The sequence below is a fragment of the Electrophorus electricus genome, chromosome 19 (assembly GCF_013358815.1).
Source record: "Electrophorus electricus isolate fEleEle1 chromosome 19, fEleEle1.pri, whole genome shotgun sequence".
Classification (NCBI taxonomy): domain Eukaryota; kingdom Metazoa; phylum Chordata; class Actinopteri; order Gymnotiformes; family Gymnotidae; genus Electrophorus; species Electrophorus electricus.
The window spans coordinates 1897531-1920434 of NC_049553.1; the positions used below are offsets into that span (position 1 = coordinate 1897531).

The 22904-nt window shown below is 38.3% G+C and overlaps 2 protein-coding genes across 4 annotated transcripts in view; one reads left to right on the forward strand and one right to left on the reverse strand.

Moving 5' to 3' along the window:
* Positions 1-21611, forward strand: tyms (thymidylate synthetase). Its single transcript, XM_035519872.1, has 7 exons — positions 1-357; positions 13424-13497; positions 15630-15804; positions 16143-16244; positions 16421-16596; positions 21096-21167; positions 21248-21611. The coding sequence occupies exons 1-7, from the start codon at positions 132-134 to the stop codon at positions 21383-21385; spliced, it is 963 nt and encodes a 320-aa protein (XP_035375765.1). The 5' UTR covers positions 1-131; the 3' UTR covers positions 21386-21611.
* enosf1 (enolase superfamily member 1) overlaps positions 21610-22904 on the reverse strand; it is a 9086-nt gene continuing 7791 nt past the window's right edge. For all 3 annotated transcript variants that reach the window (XM_027013155.2, XM_027013154.2, XM_027013153.2), the window contains exon 15: positions 21610-21895. In XM_027013155.2, the coding sequence (XP_026868956.2) occupies positions 21776-21895 (120 nt within the window). In that variant the 3' untranslated portion in view covers positions 21610-21775. The remainder of the gene's footprint in view (positions 21896-22904) is intronic.

Genomic DNA, 22904 nt, shown 5'->3' on the forward strand with positions numbered 1-22904 from the left:
TTGTAAACATCCACAACGACGAAAAACGCGCGAAAATGTCATTTCCGTATAGGAAAACACTCGGACGGAAATAAACTACGTTCTTCTAACAGAGAGATATTTGTAGCTATATTTTATATAGTTTTAACATAATGCCGTCAACATCCGAAATTCAAACGTGCGTGTCACGTAAGGCAAGAGAAGCCGAAGGAAAGGCGCTCCGTGAAGAGAAAAAAGTAACAGTCTCCTTGTTTATTGACGAGCACGGGTATCTGGACCAGATTGAATACATTTTGCAAAATGGGGTAAGAAGAGGAGACCGTACAGGAACAGGAGTAATCTCCGTGTTTGGTCTGCAGGCCAGATATAACCTCCGAGGTGAGTTCCTTGAACGTTGCACGGTCTTTTTCGGCTTTCTAGGTTAGACACGTTGTAGCGAAGCTAGCCAGTTAGTTTTGCTTTTTATTGTTCAGATCCTCTTTTGCAATGTGCAAGAGTGACCACGGCCACAGCATCTACACACAAGTTAGGTTACGCTGTCCACGCGGAGGGTTGAGTGCGCGCCTACGTAATACATGTTTTCATTTCTTTATTTTTGGTGTGTTAGTATGGAAGAATATCAGTACCAAATGAAAATATAATACGCAAAATTTCGATGTATTCCTACATTTGAATTTAAATATTACATTCATACATGCAAGTTTGAGCTCAAAATTCCAATTCAGTAATTCCATTTACTTTGGCGATTTGGTGGACTTCTTTTGACATTTAACATTTCTCAGTTTGAATTAACATATTTCATGTGATCATGCAACAAAATGATAAATAAATGTCATTCAGCTAATATGCATTTGCACTCATTGACATCGCATTTGAAATGTAATTTTCAAACTCACCATGCTAGAAAGATGGCAAAATTCAACTGTTAAAGGAGAAACATCACCTCTCCTGTGCTCAGTCTGCATCAAACACTTTGATAAAGTGCAAACCAAGGTTTGCCACCTCAGTCAGCTAAATAGATTGCACATCTTTCCACCTCAGACAGCCAATCAGGCTGGGACTACAGCATACTAAGTAGAACAGGTGTCTTGTTTTAAAACATGGAGGCTGAAGTGTTTATTACAGTAACTCACCGAGTAGTACATGAGGTGGATGTTTAAACTGACTTAACCATAGTCGCAAAAACGCAGTGTTGACGTTGTAAATAAATATATACATACATGCATGCATGCATACAGCGTATCTCCTTTTCAGCTTGAAAATGAAAGAGATTTGGAATAATCCGGAATACGACCATCATCTTCCACAAAAACATAAAGACCTCAGGTACATTTTTATACACCTGATACGGCACTCCATTAGGCCCTGATGCAGAAATCGCCTTTATATGACGTGCCACGTCTTGAACCTCCCTCCACTTTAGTGGTCTAACATCCATTTGTCACTCTTTCACCCACTGGTGGAATATGTAGTGGCAACTTTCATCTCTTTTGACTCATCATTATCTGTATATAAATACCCTCAAAATACTCCTCTAATTCCCTTTTACCAACTTTTAAACTCCTTGATTTCTCTTTAGTAAATAAGGTCTTTACATTATTGAAAGGATTCCTAACGAGGACTGCCCTAGCACGCCGCTCCTCCTTCTTCCTTTTCCTCAAGATCTCTGCTCTCCTCAGCACCACCAGCCTATCCAGTCACCATCTGACACTCCCCCATTGGGTTACACTTTAGGGGTCCTCACGATGCATGGGGCACTCCACCTATAAGCTGAGATCCAGTTCTGTCTGATTTTCACCTTTTAGATGGATTGCCCCATGCAGCAATAGGCATAGTGTATCTCCTTGGTATATACCACACTTTAAGAGCTAACGTGAACACAATTGCCAGATTAACATAGTGTTGTCCCCCCAGTGTTCCACTGAGTTCTGGATGAAGGCCCTTATGGTCTTATGGACTTTATACAGGCTAGGAATTTGATTAGCCAGATGTGTCGCATTGAGTCATATGTTTTCATGTAGAAAATCCAGACAACGGGTAGATTATTTTGTCTGGTCTTGCAATTTTGGTGGCCTGCTCTATGTGCCAGTAGGTGGTGCTTTAAGGCTAGGTGGTGTTAACAGTCCCCTTCTGGGCAGTGCTCATGTGCTTGCACAAAGGCTCATTTATCTTGGTGGCTAGTATTCCTGACAAGATGGTTCATGTTGTAGACAGGCAGGTTATTGGTCTGTAGTTGGATTGTGTTTGGCCTTGTCCTTTTGTTAGCCAACCCAGATGCAACCCAGTTCATTTGTTTTGCTAGTCGGCCATGCAGAGCTATTATTTTTTTTAGCCTGTAGATATGGATCATGTCAGAGCTACAGGCTGCCAAGTTCATTTTTCTGACCTGCTTTTGGACATCATCTATTGTAATGTTGTTTTCTTGCTTTAAAAGATTGTGGTTCTCTGCTTTGAGATCTCATAATCATTGAGCATTGTCATTGAGATGCTTCATTCTCCCTTATGATCTTCCAGTACTGTTCTGTTTCAGCTTTGGGTGGCTCCACAGTCAGTGTTCTGTTGCACTGCAACTGAGAATACACTTTGTATGGTTCAGTGAGAGAGGCATTTACTCTTTTGGCTGCTGCTTTTTTGTGTATATCTGCAGTCTATATACCAGTGTTGTTAACTTATGTTTATCAGGTTCTATAGCCTCACGTATGGGCTAACAATTGTATTTCTTCTGTAGCCAGGCTCTTTCTTTGACCTTTATGCCCTTCCTCCTGCCCTTCGTAAATGTATTGAGTTGTCTTTTAGCTTTGTTTTCAGTGTCTGGTTCCAGTAGGCACAGTGGGAGTGGCCTGTGGCTTGTATTTTGTAGCCTAGGTTCTCAAGCCTTAATCAAGCAGCGACATGTAACAGTCTGTTGGTTTGTTATACTTGTTGTTGTGTTTATTGCTGCATTCATATCTGCTAGCATATTGTCTCACGGTAGCTTGCTACTAAGCCGGGAGAGCCTACAGCAATGGCTGACAGTATGGCTGTCTAAATTGTTTCTCCATTGCTGTAGGTATTTTGTCTAGGCGGTAATATTTACCCTTCATTTAATCAATCACCAGTGATGAGGCATCATTTCACAATGATTAGGTGCTAGTTAACTAATTGCTTGTATGAGTGTGGATGATGGTCTTTTTCTTAACAATAGTCCCCTAATGCACTTCATGTAGCCTCTTTCATTGGGTATGCTGCCATAGTAGCATTCTATTAGATCCATGTTGTTCAACCTTGTTGATCTATGGTTTGTTCCAGTAGCTCAGTGAAAGGCATTTTGGAGTACGGGAAAGTGTTGTTTGAGAATATAATGGTGTGATCTGAAAACGGTTTGATCTGTTTATTTTATAGAGCTTCAGAAAGTGATATGCTTAAACAAATATACATTTTTAACTGGATTTTCCCATCCTATTACTCCAAATTATTTCATTTTTTCTAATGTAGGATCATATCATATGCATACAGGGCAAAGTGTTCTTCAAGAATATAATTGAATGTCTTGATGATAATGATTTTGATATGTAAATTTTTATAGAGGAGCGAGAGAGAGAGAAGTAGGTATTTCATAGTTCTTTCCAGTACTTCAAATTTCTACAGTAAAAATACTTGAAAGTCATATTATGAATACATGGGAAAGTGTTCCAGAATATTTTGGAATGATTTGTTAACAACCTGATTTATTTTATAGAACTTGGAAAAATATCTACCGAATAGACATTTTACAGGATCCCATAACTCTGAATTCCTACTGTAAAACGCTGTGATCTTGTGAGTAGGGCAGTGATGAGGGCAGTGGTGGCTCAGTGGTTAAGGTACTAGTAACTGGAAAGTTGCTGGTTCAAGCCCCACCACTGCCACCTTTCCACTGTTGGGCCCCTGAGCAAGGCCCTTAACCCTCAGTTGCTCAAGTTGTACTCAGTCATAATTTTAAGCGGCTTTGGATAAAAATGTCAGCTAAATGCCATAAATGTAAAATTATTATATTTGAATGTGTTCTCCAAAAATATAGTGGAGTAATTTGAGTATAATTGAGTTATGATTTTTTTTAAATGGAATTTTAAGATGTACCACAGTGAACTGATTGGCCATTTGCAAAATGTAACCATAGAATTTCTATACATTTTCACAGTAAAAACAAGAAAATCTTCAGCAACTAAGAAATTGATCTTTAGAAATATAGTGGATTTAACTGAAGAGAGATTTCTTTTTAACAGGGAAGGTTTGAATTTCCAACATATTTTAGACTTGGGTTTGTTTGCCCCCTTCCTGATTTTTTTTTTTTTTTTTTTTTTTTTTTTTTTTTTTTAATACATGTTTCACGCTTAATGTTTCAGATCATCAAACACATTTTGAATATTAGACAAAGATAACACAAGCCAACACAAAATGCAGTTTTTAAATGAAGGTTTTTATTATTAAGGGAAAAATCCAAACCTACATGGCCCTGTGTGGAAAAAGTGATTGCCCCCTAAACCTAATAACTGGTTGGGCCACCCTTAGCAGCAACAACTGCAATCAAGCGTTTGCGATAACTGGCAATGAGTCTTTTACAGTGCTGTGGAGGAATTTTGGCCCACTCATCTTTGCAGAATTGTTGTAATTCGGCCACATTGGAGGGTTTTCGAGCATGAACTGCCTTTTTAAGGTCCTGTCACAGCATCTCAATCGGATTCAGGTCAGGGCTTTGTGTAGGCCACTCAAGTCTTCATTTTGTTTTTCTTAAGCCATTCAGAGGTGGACTTGCTGGTGTGTTTTGGATCATTGTCCTGCTGCAGAACCCACGTGCGCTTCAGTCTGAGGTCACAAACAGATGGCCGGACATTCTCCGTCAGGATTTTTTGGTAGACAGCAGAATTCATGGTTCCATTCACCACAGCAAGTCTTCTAGGTCCTGAAGCAGCAAAACAGCCCCAGATCATCACACTACCACCACCCATATTTTATTGTTGGTATGGTGTTCCTTTTCTGAAATGCTGTTACTTTTATGCCAGATGTAATGGGACATACACCTTCCAAAAAGTTCAACTTTTGTCTCGTCAGTCCACAGAGTATTTTCCCAAAAGTCTTGGGGATCCTCAAGATGTTTTCTGGCAAAACTGAGATGAGCCTTTATGTTCATTTTGCTCAGCGGTGGTTTTTCGTCTTGGAACTCTGCCATGCAGGCCATTTTTGCACAGTCTCTTTCTTATGGTGGAGTCATGAACACTGACCTTAACTGAGGCAAGTGAGGCCTGCAGTTCTTTGGATGATGATGTGGGGTCTTTTGTGACCTCTTGGATGAGTCGTGGCTGTGCTCTTGGGGTAATTTTGGTCAGCCGGCCACTCCTGGGAAAGTTCACCACTGTTCCATGTTTTCGCCATTTGTGGATAATGTCTCTCACTGTGGTTCGCTGGAGTCCCAAAGCTTTAGAAATGGCTTTATAACCTTTTTCAGACTGATGACTTTTTCACCAAAAAAAACGGCCATGTAGGTTTGGATTTCTTTCCCCCCTTATTAATAAAAACCTTCATTTAAAAACTGCAATTTGTGTTTACTTGTGTTATCTTTGTCTAATATTTAAATTTGTTTGATGATCTGAAACATTTAAGCGTGACAAACATGCAAAAAAAAATATCAGGAAGGGGGCAAACACTTTTTCACACCACTGTATATTTTTGGTGTAAGATATTTTTAGTTAAGTTGTAATCAATCTTGCACTGAAAGTGAGAAACTTTCCTCCCTACCTCATTTCACAAACGGGCTACTATAATACAGGATGTGGCCGTGTAATCATACCTTTAGTTCAGATTGCGACTAAAGCTCACCAAGTGCATTGACATAACAGTGGTACGACAAGGAGGATGGCAGTAATACTGTGGATTTCCATGGGTACGGGAACAAAATTAAAAATAGTCCTGTGATTACAAAGGGAATGGGGATAAGCATTCCCGTGAAAACCTTATGAGAGGGGACTTCTACATAGTTTAATCCAAACATTTTTTTTTTTTATTGCATCCAGTAACTGACATAAGTGGCAATAATAAATGTACAGCAGCCGTATAGAAGACAATATTGAATGCAAAGAGGAATGTAAAACATAAAGGCTAGACAAGTGCCGATACAAAATTTTATCACGATAATTACCTGGCATTTTATCATGGTTTACGATCTCACAATATGGTAAAAATGAATCAGCCAAAGGGGAAAAAAAGAGTATGCTTGAAAAAACCCTAATTGTATTACTTCCTTTTGTACAGCACCACTGTGCTAGTAATGGCACAGCAGTTCTCATTTGTTTTCCAAAATCCCGGTTTTTCAGCTACTTGAATGGCCATCACTTTGGCAATAAAGTATGCTACTGATTGATTGAGATGGTATGCAGTGTTATTTAAACTTGACACATAACTAACAGCCACTGTCATGGTTACATTTAAAGATAGATAGTTGCTGGACATTTAACTTTTCTTAGTTAAACAGAAGTTTCACAAAAGTCCAATGACTTATGTTATCTTACTGTACTGTAATTACTATGTTTTTAAATAGGCTACAGGACAATGAACAGTAGCATTAGCTACAGTATACATACATCTTAACAATACACAGTGGCCTATCAGCATAGCATATGATATAAATCGTATCTGAGCAATTAGTGGTATAATGAGCTAATATAATGAGCTATGAATTTTCACAAACTAAGAACATGTTTTGGGGGAAGATAACAATCCACAGCTGACAATTTCATCAGTTTCTCCTCTGAACTACTGTTAGCCACTGTGCTAAAGTTTCTTGCCATACCACTGTTACCCACAGAAATATACTTAGCTAGCTAGCTTGCATGTTTCAGGTGAACTTGACAAGCATGGCACAAGGATCCACTATGATTTTTCCACCTACATCCACCACTGTTCATAAGGATTCATTCCTTCTTCATTTACCATTTACCAGTGTTTACAGTGAACTAATTGGAGATTAGCATGACATTATACAGGCTGCTTATTGCTCTTTTGCTGAAGTGCAGGGAGATTTTTAGTATTAAAAACCTAGCTAGCTAGCTATAGACTATAATATTACTAATGATAGTGCATACAGGACAGGGAAAATAGATGCACAGATGAATATTCCTTGCAATAAGCGCGTAACTACTAGCTAGCTGCATAATATTTCAAGCAGTAGAACACTCATCCTAGCCTGACCCATAGCCCAATACCCGTCAACCCCCATTGGGTTTGGTCATGTTGGATACCTCAGATTCCAGCTAGCCAGAACTTTTACACATAACATTATAATTGGAAAAATATAACTTTTAAACCATTGCCATGCTGTTCAAATGGGATTGCAAGGTTACCTTAAGTGCACTGCTTTGAGTGATTATCATGGAGTTGTGCCATCATCCTGCTTGTGTTGGCTAACTTTGCTGCATTCCACACATGGGAAATTGCTGCGATCACTTGTCTATTTTTTTTTTCCCCATACTTCTGATTTAAACTTTTCTGATAGGGGGAAAAGTTCTGCGATCACGCCTTCTTCCAACATGCGCTGACATCTCTCTCTCTCTCTCTCTCTGGGTCCATCCAAATGCTACACAGTGCGCGAAAGCAGTACACAAGTACAGGTAGAGTGTCTGAAAATGTAGTATTCATTAAACAATATGCGAAAAAAAAAACCAGATAACACACTTAATTGGGAGACATTTTGAAGTTAGCGACCACAGCACTCAGTCCCCTGACTCTACTGGAACAGCAGAGGCCTTCGAACAAAAAATGGTGGAAAGATTGGAGTCGGCTGTGTACAAATGTAAGTAAGACACAACCAGAAAAATAAAAATGTAAAATGAAGAACTAAGGACTACAATGTCTAAAAAAAAATATTGAGTTATTGATTAACTCTGGGATTAAACTATTAAAAACAAATTGTGGAAACATTTTAAGAACTGTAATGAAATATCTTTAAAAAAAAAAAAAAAGTGATTTTCAAGTACGGACACTACATACAACAGTTTTGATCAATTTTGCACCATTAGTATGATCTCAGTATAACCAGTGAACCAAGAGCAAAAGTTTCCACTTGATATCATCAGTGCTCATAGGAAACCTGTATGCAATAATGAACTGGGAGCCAGTGTAGGTTTATTAACTTGGAGTTATGTGTTCCCATGATCTACTGTGCATGAGAACTCTTGCCGCTGAACTCTGCACGTGTTGGAGCTTCTTGAGAACTTGCAGGGAGCCAAACAAGAACTTTTGGAACTGCAACTGAGTTGCAGTAATCCAGTCTACATTTAATAAAAGCATCAGTTAGTTTCATCTACAGAATTGGGGAGAGAGGGATACAGCCTGGAGATATTTTTAAGGTGGAAAAAGAATATGAGCCTCGAAACAGTGTAGAGTCCATGAAAACACCAAGGTTATGAACTTGAGTCACAGAGGACGTGATTAAACCCAGGATAGAGTGGGTTGACCTTTTTTTTTTTTTTTTTTTTTTTTTTTTTTTTTTTTTTTTTTTTTTGAGAGAGAGTATAAGGGGATGCTATGAGATTGGCTTCAGATTAAGTGCTATTTAGTTTGAGGAAATTCAAGACCATCCAGTTTTTAATGTTAACCAGGCAGCTAATCATTGAGTCAGGAGGCAGTGAATGGGCTTGGTGCAGATGTAGATTTGAGCATCATCAAACAAGTAGATTATGAAAAGAACTGAACTGTGGGACACCATGAAATATCTGACTTGAAGCTGCCTGCCAAGTATGACACTTTGTTGCCTGTAGGTGAGATATGATCTAAACCATGCAATTGCTGTGTTTGTGACACCAGATCAGGTAACTAACCTATGCAACAACATCATGAAAGACTGTATGAAACACTTCAGTAAGATCAAGGAGGACAAGGATGTTAACTAGACCAGCATTTGCTGCCAACAACAGATCATTCATGACCCTTACCAGAGCAGTTTCTGTGCTTTGATTTACTCTGAATCCAGACTGAAACGGCTCAGAAAGGTTGATGGGAAGTCAGATGATCGTGGAGTTGGGCAGACACTGCATGTTCCAGTATCTTACTGAGGAAAGGTTAATTGTTATTCTTAATTATTAAGATTATGGGGGTCAAGGTCTGACTTCTTCAGGAGTGGGGTAATAGCAGCTACTTTTAAGTTGGGAGGAACATAGTCTGAGCTAAGTGAGGAACTGATGATCGTGGTGATGAGTGGGCAAAGTGAGGGCTGAAAAGCTTTAATCTAAGATACAAGTAGTTGCTTTACAGCCATTAATAAGCCTGGCTACAAAACTCTCATTGACCTGGTGAAAATTGGAAAGATGGTTAACAAAAGGGGGTGAGGCAAAGTGAGATCTAAGGGGCCAGAAAGACATCTGAAAATTTGAGTAAATGTTGCTAACTTTCTTATTAAATAAAACCAAGAAGTCATTAAAGACGGCTGTTGAAGGGGTTAAAGAGAACCTGCAAGGAGGCTGCAGAAACTTAATTGTAGAGGGCTCTTGGATTACTGCAGCAGTTGGTAAATTTGGTGGAGGGAAAGTCTGCCTTTGCTTTTTGTAGAGCAATTTTGTAGAACAATTTGTTCTTTATAAGCAACTGCATGAACTGTCAGTTAGGTTTCTTACTAAGGCACTACAGTTGACAGCCTCTTGCTTTCATTAACCTGAGCGGTGATGTAAACCACGGAAGGTTGTTGGGTAAATGGACACACTTTGGGCCTTATATATAGAATGGTGAAGAACTGGTATGTGTCTCATCCACATACAGAAACCCAGGATGTCGCTTCATTCATTGCCCGGTTGCTATATAAGATGAACTTCGTGTTCATGTGTATGGCAGAGACAGGCAAAATGGACCAGTCAGCAGTTCTAAGGAGTTGTAGCAGTAAAGAATGGTCAACTGACCACTGGGTAGTAGAGGGAACAGCAATTTAAGCTTCATATGAGCAGTAGTGATGCAAGATGGTTTCCCATGAGCAGGAGCTGGATCAGTGCACAGACAACCCCGATCCTCAAGTATATACCTTCCTGTTCTTCAGTAATCTTGTTTCATGCACAGACCCAGGATACCAATCAAAAATATCTAGAAACTTTCCCTGGTGGTCATGGATTGCTTGCAGTGGAAAAGCTTCCTGTTGATGTAGCACAGTGCGTTGGTGGATGGGGGTTTCACGCAGGTGTGGCATGTGTCGATGGCACCAGCTGTCACTCTGAAAGATGCAGATCCAGCTAAGTAAGCAAACACTGCTCCTACCTCTTCTAGTTCATCCTCAGTAGGTAAGGTGAGGACCCTCATGATCCCACTGACAGTCTTACTTACTCTGTGCACAATGTTGTGCAAAGCTGATTTGGGTTTGGCAAAGGCTCGTGAGACCACGTGATGGGACGCTGCATGTGCCAGCCAGTACAGGAACACCAACACCTCAGTGACCCTGCTCCACCCATGGTCGGTCTCATGCCTTAATGTAGCAGTTAGTGGGGCAGTGGAAAAACTGAAATACAGCTGTGTTCAGATGACAATATGATGTCAAGTTTTGTGAATGCTGTGAATCAATGTATATAGTTTTGTTAATTTATGTTTACTATTATGTCTTTGCTTATGTTTTATCTAATTATATTTTTGTGGTTGTTCTTATCCAATTTATCTAAAAAATTATTTGAAAATAAATTGCTTTGCATGTCCTCACTCAGAAGCTATTCTTTAATCTTTCTAATGGAGTTATTAAATGTGACTGTCATTTTGGCATTTATTTTTACTGTATTACTGTCAGGGAACCAGCCCACATTTGCACCATATTTATTAGAATCAAGGATGCTGCACAATGGAAGTAAACAGTAGTACAAATGTAGCAGCATGCATACATTACCTGTGAGTATTTGTGCTGTTTTTACAGATGTTTGTCAAAAAAGCAAGCATGGATCAACTACTGGTGATTATGAATAAATTATATTTGTCACAGGACAAGAATGTGCAGGAAGAAAAATAAGGAAGCAAAGGCGAGTCTCCAACTGAAGAATTTAATTAAATTCAGTAATAAATATATTAAACAAGTGTTACAAATAAACAATGTTAATAAAACTAATAAAACTAACATTGAAATAGTCATGGAAATAACGCTACGTATAGGCTAATTGATAATGCAGTCAGCATACCATCATGGTTCATGTTGAAAAACTTGCTATTCTTTGGTTCCAGCTGGGAACGAACTTTAATTATTGTTGGTGGAAATGTGCTGAATGGTTCAAAAGTAGGGGTGCGTGCGTGCGTGCGCACGCACACATATGTGTTAATTGTACTGTTAAAGACATTAGTGGTACCTACATTTATTCCTTATAATTTGTCTGCTCCAAGCTACTGCTAGACACTGTTTAGGTGTGGAGTTGTGATACTTGAAAAAAGAACAGTGCCACAAAAAGAAAAATGGTACAGAAATGCTGGCTAATGGGGTTTTTAATGAATAGAGGGACTTTTAAGGTGGTGGTGCACCGTCATGTGTAAGACGGACTGCACATTCGTGTACTGAAAGAGTATACTGCTATTTTGGATGCAGCCTCTCCCTCTCACAGCGGCTTGGAAAGTGACACATGATCAGAGTGTCACACGTAAGTGCTTGTGAGAGGTTGTTCAAACAGGGCGGCTTTCTGTGTTTGGCACTACACAGCTTTTTAAACTGCAGTGATGGTATTTTGAAGTATCCACAATAATCTTACCATACAGCTTTAATATCGTGATCTACCATATTACTGTATATTGACACATGCCTAATATAGTCTAAGTTAGTAGAGGAAAAGATGCAAAAATATTTAAAGTTTTGTGGGCTTTGCAGTGTTTTCTGCACTTTAGAGTTTCAAAATACATTAGATAATTAGACAATTTAGATATATACTGAAAAAGAGTTTGGTTTTACAGTTTTGGTGGTATGGATATAGTATTTTGCTATAAATAAGAGAAGATTGATTATAAGCAGTTTTTCCTGGTCATTGGATGTTATTCCAGAAATTGCTCGATATGTTATTCCAAAAATGCTCGATATGCATTTTAAAATGAATTTTGGATTTTAAAAAAATCTGTGCATCCATTTTAATCCATCCCTGTCAAATTATAGGGTCAATGCCAGTGTTTTTTTTTTTTTTAAAGTATTAAAATATTTTATTTGAAAATTTAAACTTGGTTATCCTATATTTTGTTTACTTGCTAGGTAAAGGTGCCTTAGAATGGAAACTGTATTTACCTTGGCATAGTAGAGCAAGTAGTTAGCTAGTATAGTTAATGTTAGCTATTAGCAAGCCCCAAGTGACTAGCTAGCTTGCTAACTAAATAGTACGATGACCTCGCTTATTTACATGGAGGTTCATTTTGTTTTCCTGCCTGTGTTCCATTAGCTTCTCCATCACTGAAGTGGAATTGTCATTTGACAAGATATCTTGTCAATCTGTTACAGTTTTGTTTGAGAACTGAATTATCTTCAGATACAGGTTCAAACATACAGTGATTCACATCTCTGTTATCGATTTAATTTTGACCTATTGGCTGTGAGAGCCCTCAAGGTGCTTCATCATAAACCAGCCAATCAGAGCTCATTAATTATTCACAAGCTCACAAAAAAAGCTTCATTTTGTGGCTAAACCATAGTTGTAAATGGGAGTGCATAACTGCATTTGGAATTTTTCGCCTGACCAAAATCACATACCTTCTATGTAGCCATCAAAGAACAAGTTTAATGTTTAATGTCAAACTATTCTGCATGCTTCCCAGTTTAGTTTATGAAGCTCAGTCACACTTTTATTTTCAGTTGTATGATGCAGGAAATGCATTATTCATGCCCACATGTGGCCATCTGAAGAGGAGGTATGCGTTCACATCTGTCTTTGCTCCATACCAGCATAAATGCACCATTAATGGCTTTGCCGCTTATCGGATACGTATCAGATTCACTCCCAAATGTGCAAGTGAAACTGAAAATCGAGAATTGAAAATGACAGATTCATTGTGGCTTTTGCTGTTCACACTGCTGTCAAAATGAAAACGCCATCAAATCTTGTTGGAAAAAATGAATAATGCCAAAAGTCATTCCTGGACGTAATGCATGTCGTTGAGCATTAAATTATATATTTCCAAAGATTATATGACTATATCTAGTATTCTATCATCAGTTAAATGCGTTTTCAGTGTTGGCGGCACACACATTGCTTACATACATTTGATGCAGGAGTGCAGGTTTGAGCTAGTGTTTAAGAACTACATGTCTTTTTCAGAAATAGTGAGAAAATTCTAATGTATTTGTAAAGAAAGTGTTCCTGTATATTTGAGTGCTGTATCATGAGTAAACATGGGGTTCTAATGGTTATAAAACCAGCTCATGGGTGGGCTGTGGACAATTTCATCTTCATGTAGCTCTTTTTAATGTGTTGGTTCTAACACAATTATTTTTTGTAACCTTTTTCAGATCAGTTTCCTTTGCTAACAACGAAGAGGGTTTTCTGGAAAGGTATTTTGGAGGAGCTGCTGTGGTTCATAAAGGTAAGTAGCTAGCCAGCTAGTTAATTATGGTTACCCAACAAATATTTTTTATAAGCCTATTTGTAACACTTATGTTCCATTTAAATTAATTTAAATGTTATTTTAATGTGTAAATAAGTCAAATTTATCATCGTATAGTATTGTGAACAGTGGCACATTGAACAACAGTGCTCACAGAAATAAATGAGAAGAAACCCCAATGAGATGCTGAAGTCTGTGACAAGGGAGGCAAGGCAGGATGCAGAGACCAACCATGTTGCACACGTACACAGACATTTAGCACATGTAACAAAGTGAGCACCATGAAGCACACAGCTTATGTGGGGTCAAACACCAACAGGACTTTATATACATACACGGCAACAATGTAAAACTATGAACAGGTGTGATACATGGGAAGGGCATGGCCATGCATACGAACACACACTCACACAGACAGGGAGGCGTCTGTGAGGAGGGGGCTATGCCGTGGCAGAAACATTATTCATATTTAATACCTCAAATCTGCCTGGCAAAATGGTACCATGAGCAATAGATCCTAGACAAAAACAAGAAATAAAATTGCAGAGGGATTTTGAAAGTCGGACTGGATAAATGGCAAATCACCATGAGAGAACAAGTCTTAAGTAAAACTTAGTTTTAGTCCAATAATGATACAGTAACTTAGAACTACATGGCAATCTAGAATTTTGAGAAATAGTGCACAGAATTGAATGGGTATCCTCCTGAAAAGGAAACTTGGTTTTAGTCTTAAAATTAAACATATCTGTTTTAATTAGTCTTAAAAACTTTTCTTCTTTTTTCAAAATTATTCCATGGCCCAGCGATGCACAACTGAGTGTTTCCATACTGTTCCTCCGAAAGAAAGAAATGGACTGAATGGTCTGTCTATGCAAACTCAGATCTTTCACACTTTATAATAAAGACATTAATGGCTGACAAGACACAAAAATGCAAGTATATTGGTGGGTAGTTTTGAGGTATTAAATCATGTTGGCCAGATTTTAAAATAAGATTTCCATACAGGGGAATGCTTTTTATCTTGTGGATTTGCCTCCCCTAATATGATTAGTGCTTTTTCACTCCTCTTTGGAATTTGTGCATCTTGTTTGTTTAATTATTTTACCTGTGTGCTGAATGTGCACTACTGCCAATGTGCCAGTGTCATATAGTGCTACGTTTTAATAATTAGCACATGGATCAGAACACCTTTTTATTTTAATTACTAATTTTGTCAAAAAAAAATCCATGTAATAATATAATCAATAAATATATATGATCATTAGTTTAGTTTGTACAAGTAGGATTTTTTTTTATCAGCTCACAGTAATTGCACCTTCTAGAGGTGAAAGATCATACCTGCAGCATTATTTAAAATAGAATAGGAATTTTGAATAAGAAACAAATTTTAGCCCCATACTCCAACAAGTAGTAGCTCTGGATGCTGCTATGCCCTCTGAATCATGCACACATTTTACAAACTTTGGAATGAGTCTTTGAACAACAGCGGTGGGGAACCTTATCTGGGAAGGGCTGCAAGCATTTGTTCCAATCTGATTCCCTTTATTTTAATTCTTGGTGTGTCTTCAGTCAATTGATCAGTTGTACTGGGTGTGCTTTTTTTTGTGCCCAAATGGATATTTAGATTTATATTCATTTTAACCACAACTAATAATAAATATTTATTTAAGATGTACAAAAAAAAAACCTTCCATTGTTGGAAATGCAGTGGATTCAGACTATAGTAGTCATTACTTAGAATTAGAGGTTAACCTATAATTAAGTTGCATGCTTCTGCAACATGCATGAGCAACAATGAAAACATTGACGTAATTAGTGGCATGTAGTATGTCTCAAGTGAGACTAGTCCAGGAGGATGGGACACAGACTGGATTACAGTGATATTTATAAATCCTAACCATCAATAAATAGCAGCAATGTACCAGCTGTTGGAGTGGGAGCAGGCCTAAATTTTATTTAGTGTACATGGCTGGAATGGTGTTTTTCTGACAAGCATATATATTTTAGCGTTGAATGCGCAATCAGTATTGTACCAGTCCCTGCAGTGTAGCTATTGAATTGTTGATAAAATCTGGGTGACTGCCCTCTGACACTGGTGATATTACTTACAGGGTTCAACAAATGCCAAAGAGCTTTCGAAAAAAGGTGTGAAGATTTGGGATGCGAATGGCTCACGAGATTTCCTTGACAAGAATGGGTTCACAGAGCGTGAGGAGGGAGACTTGGGCCCAGTGTATGGTTTCCAGTGGAGACACTTTGGTGCTGAGTACAGTGACATGCATGCTGGTAAGCGTGATCTATGTAGAAACCCTCTGTTGAACACTACAAAAAAACCTAGAGTTCATCAATTGGGAATAAACAATTTAAGTCCAGGCTCTGCATGTGACCCTGCACAGCATACCGTGTTCTTAAATGTCCATGGGAATTCATTATTTATAAAATCTACAAATTGTGCAGCCCAGACACCATGCCTGGTGTAAAGAAATTACATGCACATTCACTGTTTGAACTCTTGCCTTTTAGCACAGCTTCTTCCAACAAGAGGCAATATTGCACAACACTGCCATCACTTCTTGAACATGTCTGCATGTTTGTTAGTTGTGATTGACCCATCTCATTGACAGATTATACTGGGCAGGGCGTTGACCAATTGCAGAAGGTCATTGACACCATCAAGACAAATCCAGAGGACAGGAGGATCATTATGTGTGCTTGGAATCCTAAAGGTACTGGGGAAAACATGCGCAATGCACACAAACTCAATACAATACATGAATTCTACACATGGTGAGTGTAACAACTGACAGACAATCCTGTCTTCATCTATGCAAGCAGTCTACTTTCCCCATGGTGTGATCAGGGCAGAGGGTATTTGAAAATGAACTTTCTTCCTTCTTTTCAGATTTGCCCCTGATGGCCCTGCCCCCTTGCCATGCTTTGTGTCAGTTCTACATCTCAGAGGGCGAGTTGTCATGCCAGTTATACCAGCGTTCAGGAGACATTGGTCTGGGTGTGCCATTCAACATTGCTAGCTACGCCTTGCTGACGTACATGATTGCCCACGTCACAGGGCTCAAGGTAAAATGCACATGAGCCTCAGAATATATCTGTATATATAATGGCCCCTTTTGACTGCCATTTTTGTATTCCTTTCTCATATTTTGGCATAATTCAATATCTATTTTTGACATCCTGTTTTTATTATATACATTTGTACTTTTATGATCCATCTCCCTAAAGTAGTTTGCAGTTATTAAACATACTTTTTTGGAACCAGTCACAATATACATTAACCCTGATATTACAAGGAACTCTAACCACCTCCCACTTTTAGCAATTAACATAATATTTTGGCAAAACTTCTAATGAATCCTGTATTTATAATGCATTATATGGCATATATAATGCTTTATAATGCCTGTCATAAGCCTGTATAATTACTCATTATTTATAGCTATGTGTTCAATGCCTTATGTAGCAAGAGTATATGACTTTATAAAAACTGGAGGTTTTATGAAGAAGTATAACAATTGTACATAAGAGCACTAGACATAGTATTATTGTAATGCACTATAACAGTTTCTGATCAATTTTATGTATCACAAGTTATACTGCATTATAACACGCACGCGTATATCACTGAAGATGATTCCAGGTGAGTGACTGCAGTGTCATCTAGTGAAGATGTAGAGAAAGCCAAAATTGTAGTAAACACAAGGTTTCCACAGAAACAGGGAGTGCATCTCATTTGCTTGCTCAGCTGATGAAGGACGTCTGTCTGAGACAAGTTGTATCAAGAGTATCAAGTTGTTTCTGTTCTTAAAATTTGAGAGACAGCAATTCATAAGAACAACATTAAGCAGCAGACACTGGGGCAACAAAGCTACTTCCCAACTTCGTCAAAAATGACTCTCCACTGACCATGATGACCATCAACTAAATGGAATGTCACTCAGAATGTCACTTTCGCCACAAGATGACATCATGTGACCTACAAAAGAATGACTAACAGCAGCTGGGCTGAAGTGCATGGTGAGGATGGCTCAAACCAGGCTCCTAGGGGCAGGGCTGAAGTTCTGCAAGGCTAGAAAAAAGCCCTTCATCAATGAGAAGCAAAGAAGAACCTGGCTGAGGTTTGGGACATAAGGATTGGACCGTACAGAACTGGAGTAATCATCTTCTGTACAGCTTGAGTCCAGTTTTAACTTGATGCATGGTCGTGACACGTGCATCAGCTTCAATGTTTTGCAAAGTTTTTATTAATATCTTTCCAGTAAGAGTGTTGAAATATATTTCAAACATTTCCTGAATCTGTAGAATATGCCCTATCAATTTTGTCAATAGTAGGCCTATGAGAGGTTAGAATATAGGTTAAGATAAGATGAACGTTATTTGCCTTAGACTGTGTGATTCGTATGTTTGTGTGTCACTCGGGTCTGATCCATCTAATCATTGTGATTTGATGAATTTGTGAGCCAATCTGTATGAAACTAACCAATAAACAATCATAAGATCATTAAGGATTTACCCTTTATGTCAGAAACATTTCTTTCCTTGTTCAATTGAAATCTAGCTAACTAGGTAAAATGTGCAAAACGTTTACAGCTGCTGAAAGTAGTGACTAAGATAACGGCTTTAGAGCCTGAGAGGTTTGATTCCTTTGATGAAGAAGATTCCGAAAATAAAAGATCGATGGCTAAATGAATGTTATTTTACAATATCACTATAATGGTGGACTTGGATAGAAACAGTCACATTTATCATTTATGTCTGCTACTAGCTAGCTAGGAAGCTAATTGCTGCTTCTTTACAAATTCATGAAATTGACTTCTAATTCAATAGTCATGAATTTTGTCAAAATTGACCACCCAGTAGTAAAAATTTACTCTGTTAAAGTTCGTCACAGCACAGCCTCTTTCTCCTAGGCTCCTCCCTGTGTCCGTGTTCCTGTGCGTGCGTCCATGTGTCTGTCTGTCTAGTGCCATGCCCCTACCATGTTCATTAGACCTGTCTATAGTTATGTTCCTTATTAGCACACACATTTAAACCATTTTTTTTGTTGTTGTTTGTTGTCGGTGTTTGAGCCGACGTTCTACAGGCTTAGTTGTGTAAAACTCTTCTTACTGTGGTTTGCTAGTTGTTGTACGGTAGTCTGTCAGTGTAGTGTTGTTTGCCATGTTTTCAGTTAGTCATAGTGTCAATAAATGTCTGTCATGTGAACCACGGCTTGCCTCTGCATCCTGCCTCGCTTCCCATTGGAGTTTATCTGTGAAAGCATGCTCGTATAGTATAGATGAATGGATATGTTTTGAATACTGAATGAACACTGTTCTGTGCAGCTTAGACATTTCTGCTTTTTTGCCATTTTTCGGTTAGTTTGCTCATTTTTCACTTGCACACATGAAGCTTAAAAGTCATTGTTCAGTCACATTTTATTTAAGTTCCTCTAACACTCGGTGAGTGTCATGTTTGCCCCTCCCTGGCATCATGGTTCCCATGGCAATGCCTCTGTGTTTCTTCCTGGTTTCCTGCTTTTTCTAATTGGATTTTCACTTGTTCTTTTTGATTACCCTCTTTGCCTGTTCCCTGTCTGTTTGGTTGCTTTGTGGACTGCTTTTTTGGAATTACGACCTTGGCTTATACTTTGGATTACTTCTGTCGAATTCCAGTGTTCTCTAATAAAGCAGCATTTGCCTTACTCTGAGCGCCTCTGTCTCTGCTTTACAGTGAGAGCCGGACCACACTTTTTACAGTAAACAATTGTACAAAATGTAATTTTAGATATTTATAACACATTTCTATATTGCTTGCTATATTTCACTGCTTTTGTGAATGAAGCACAAGTTGGTTAACAAGAGTAAATGTGTTTTCACATGAAATGATACATTTTCTAAAATTTCACCTCATATTTTTATCTTTATGGACATATTAATAGTTATATTTTCCTGTTTGTCTATTAAAGTAAATTTAAGAAAATAGGCAAAAATAGAGAAAGCCCTGAGACTTCAGTGGGTTAAGCCCAACTCCTATTCGACTAATGGTTAGATGAAGACCTAGAGAGCCACAGTGTTTTACACTGTGTTTGGTGGAGCAATGGTAATGTTCTGAGGTGCTTCAACAAGGCTGGTATTGTGCAGATTTGTCTTTTGTGAAGGAGACACGAGTCAAGCCATCGAGTCAAGATTAATAATCCTGGAAGAAAAATTGCTTACTTTTGATCTAACAACGTCCCATACTTTGAGGATTATTTTTCCAGCAGGAGCATGCCACACAGCTAGGTCTATCACAGTGTGGCTGGATATTGCCTAATTCAACAAGGTCCCTGGCAGATGCTGGGGGAACCAGGGCAATCTGATGAAAACTGGGCTACTGGAAGAAATACAAGACACTCATGGATGAATGCAGAATAGAGGACTGTTGGAATGCTACTACACAAGAAACCCCAGTGTGAGAGGTTATACTCAGAGGATGTGGGAACTACAGATGCTTTAAAACCCAACATCAGCAAGTGGCAACTGCTGTCACAACTAGACATTGATGAGGTACAACACACATGGATGAGGTACAACACACATGCTACAGCAAGGGGGAGCCAGGACAAAAATTGCTTGGTTTGGAGACGAGCAGGAAAATCAAATGAACTCCCATGTAAATAAGATAGGTCATCATACTATTTAGTTGGTGATGCTGGTTACTTGGAGCTTGCTAGTAGCCAATGTTACCTACACTAGCTACATGCTTTCGATCTCAGCAACAAAAGGTTGGTAGCTCACTATGAAAGATTCAATTTAAGATGATCTGGTTTCACCTGACAAGTGAATAAAATCACACAACGTGGCTACTTACAGGTTGGGGTTGTGAGACCAAGTGGGAACTGCCCCTCTCAGGTGTCAAACACTGAGCGAAGCCTGCTCAACATTGTCCAAGGTTTGAGACACTGTCCGGAGTCAAATGGGCAGCGCAAACCAATAACTGAACTAAAGTTGTCCAGGATCCTGTTAGAAATGAACTAGGCTCACTGACACTTTGGTTCCTTGGGAAGGGTATGAAAAGTGCTGATACCTCCTTCACAGCCTGTACTTGGTCTGCCATTTATGTTGTTGCTTTGTTGTCGTTGCTTTGTCACAATAACGGGAGAACTACTGAGGTTTTGGCTGAGCCATTCCATGTTTACATTGCCTGTGCCAGAATGTGGGCTGTTGTATGTAAAATTTGTATTGAAGGGGGAGACAACAGTGTTTGAGGTTCATGTAAATCTCATGTACTGAACTCTCCTTATTCAACTATGCCAAGGTAAATACAGTATCCCATTCTCTGGCACCTTTATGGTACACTCAATGTATTGGAAACACAGCACCTTATCTTACCTTAGTTAATATTATAGAGGTTTCAGGAATATCAGCTTTGACATTACTCGCACTTTAAGAATTCCATGTGCAGTTTTTTGTTTCTCATTACAAGACAAGCTAAAATGGCGGCACGTTCCATCACACAATCATGAGTACCGTTTTAACCCTGCTGCCTGGGTGTGGCCTACATTTGTTCATGACTTCTTTTTTTTCTCTCATTCTCTGCAGCCTGGTGATTTTGTCCATACTCTTGGTGATGCCCACATCTACCTCAATCACATTGAGCCTCTAAAGGAACAGGTGTGTTTTTTTTCTATTGAGGAAATGGGCTGTGGGTATGTAGGTGTGTATCTGTTAATTTACATTCTTGTTTGTCATAGCTTCAGAGAGAGCCTCGCCCTTTCCCGAAACTGAAGATATGTGGCACTGTGGATCGTATCGATGATTTCAAAGCTGAGCATTTTGAGATATGTGACTATAATCCTTACCCCACAATCAAGATGCAAATGGCTGTTTAAACAACACTGCCGCGTGGTTTCAGTGGATAAAGTAACAGGCTTCTGATATTTAAATATTCTATAATTCTCAATTTTACTGCAGCTTTAGAAAAATACCTGAGGTTAAAATATTTTTCAATCAGAAGTCAGGTGGAATATTGTCAATATTATAATCTATTGTTGTGTGAAATGTATTTTGTGTAAAATAGGAAGAAATAAAAATCATACCAACTTGGAAAAACCTGAACGTTCCTTGATTTCATTTATTATAGACTCTTTCAAATGGTTTTGAAATAAAGCAAGAGTCTTAAAGACTATTACAACTTCACTGTAATCTGATTTATATATTAAAGAGGGAAAGAAAGAAAACTTCACTGTTCGACGAAATGTCTGGTTAAGCAACAGTTACTCTTACTCTGAGAAGTTGTCTTGAGACCCTTTCTGCTTCAGAATGGATCTCCAAACATCTCCATGAGGAAACCCATACTTCTGAACAGACTCATCCAGCATCTCGCAGGAGAATCCAGGATCCTGAAGGGAGGCATAACACAGCCAGACATGTGCTGCTTATTGTAAGACCTGAATACACAAAGGCAGTTTCATGAGCTTTTTTTATTGACTTACATTTGTGTTCAAAATTATAGCAGTGTGTTTTTAAAATGTTAGTAAAGCTCAAAATTCTTATAGTAGCTTTTATTTTCATACACACAAATGCATTAACACCACTGCACATTCTACTCCAAATCAAAACATGAATTAAAATTAATCAAATGTATTACTTTACAGAAAGTGAAGAAAAGAGAATATTGGCATGTTAAAAAAATACCAGTGTCTGCATTTTTCTTTACAAACTCAAACATTTACTGTATAAACTGAAAAATGCTTGAATATTTAGCTTTTCTATGAATCACTAATATTTTGTATGAATCACTAAAGTAATATTTCTACCATAAACTGTTTGATTTTGGAATATTATTTTGACCACAACTGTATCATGCCTGAAAGACTTATTCAAGGATTGAATTAAACTGCAGTTTCTAACCACAAGACTTGTTTGTCTCAACCCAGTAATAATACTGTTGTGTAAACAGAGATGAACTTCTGTCCCCCCATACCTACGTTACGTAGTTACGTAGCATCGTTCCCTCCAAATCCAAATACTATCTTTACCCCATCCCCCTGTGGCCTAACAGTATCAAAATGTTATTTCCCATTGCATAAACAATTTACATAATTAACTTGTTTTTGTAACCATTAGAACTATAATAGTATGCTTACTCAAGCGACATAGTAGGATACAAATATAATACATTAGTGCAAAAAAAATAAATATGTCATTATACTTTATTTCTAAATTCAGTGGCAGTTCTTAGCAAGGAGGGCCGTTGCCTCTAATTACAAGCTTTGCCTCTCCGTTTCGAACCCTCAAATGAGTGAGCCCACTCTGAAGTATAGTCAGAGATAGGTAAAGCAGCCAAAAACTACTCAAGTAAAAGTACTGTTACTTTAAATTCTACTTGAGTAATTATTATTTTAAAGT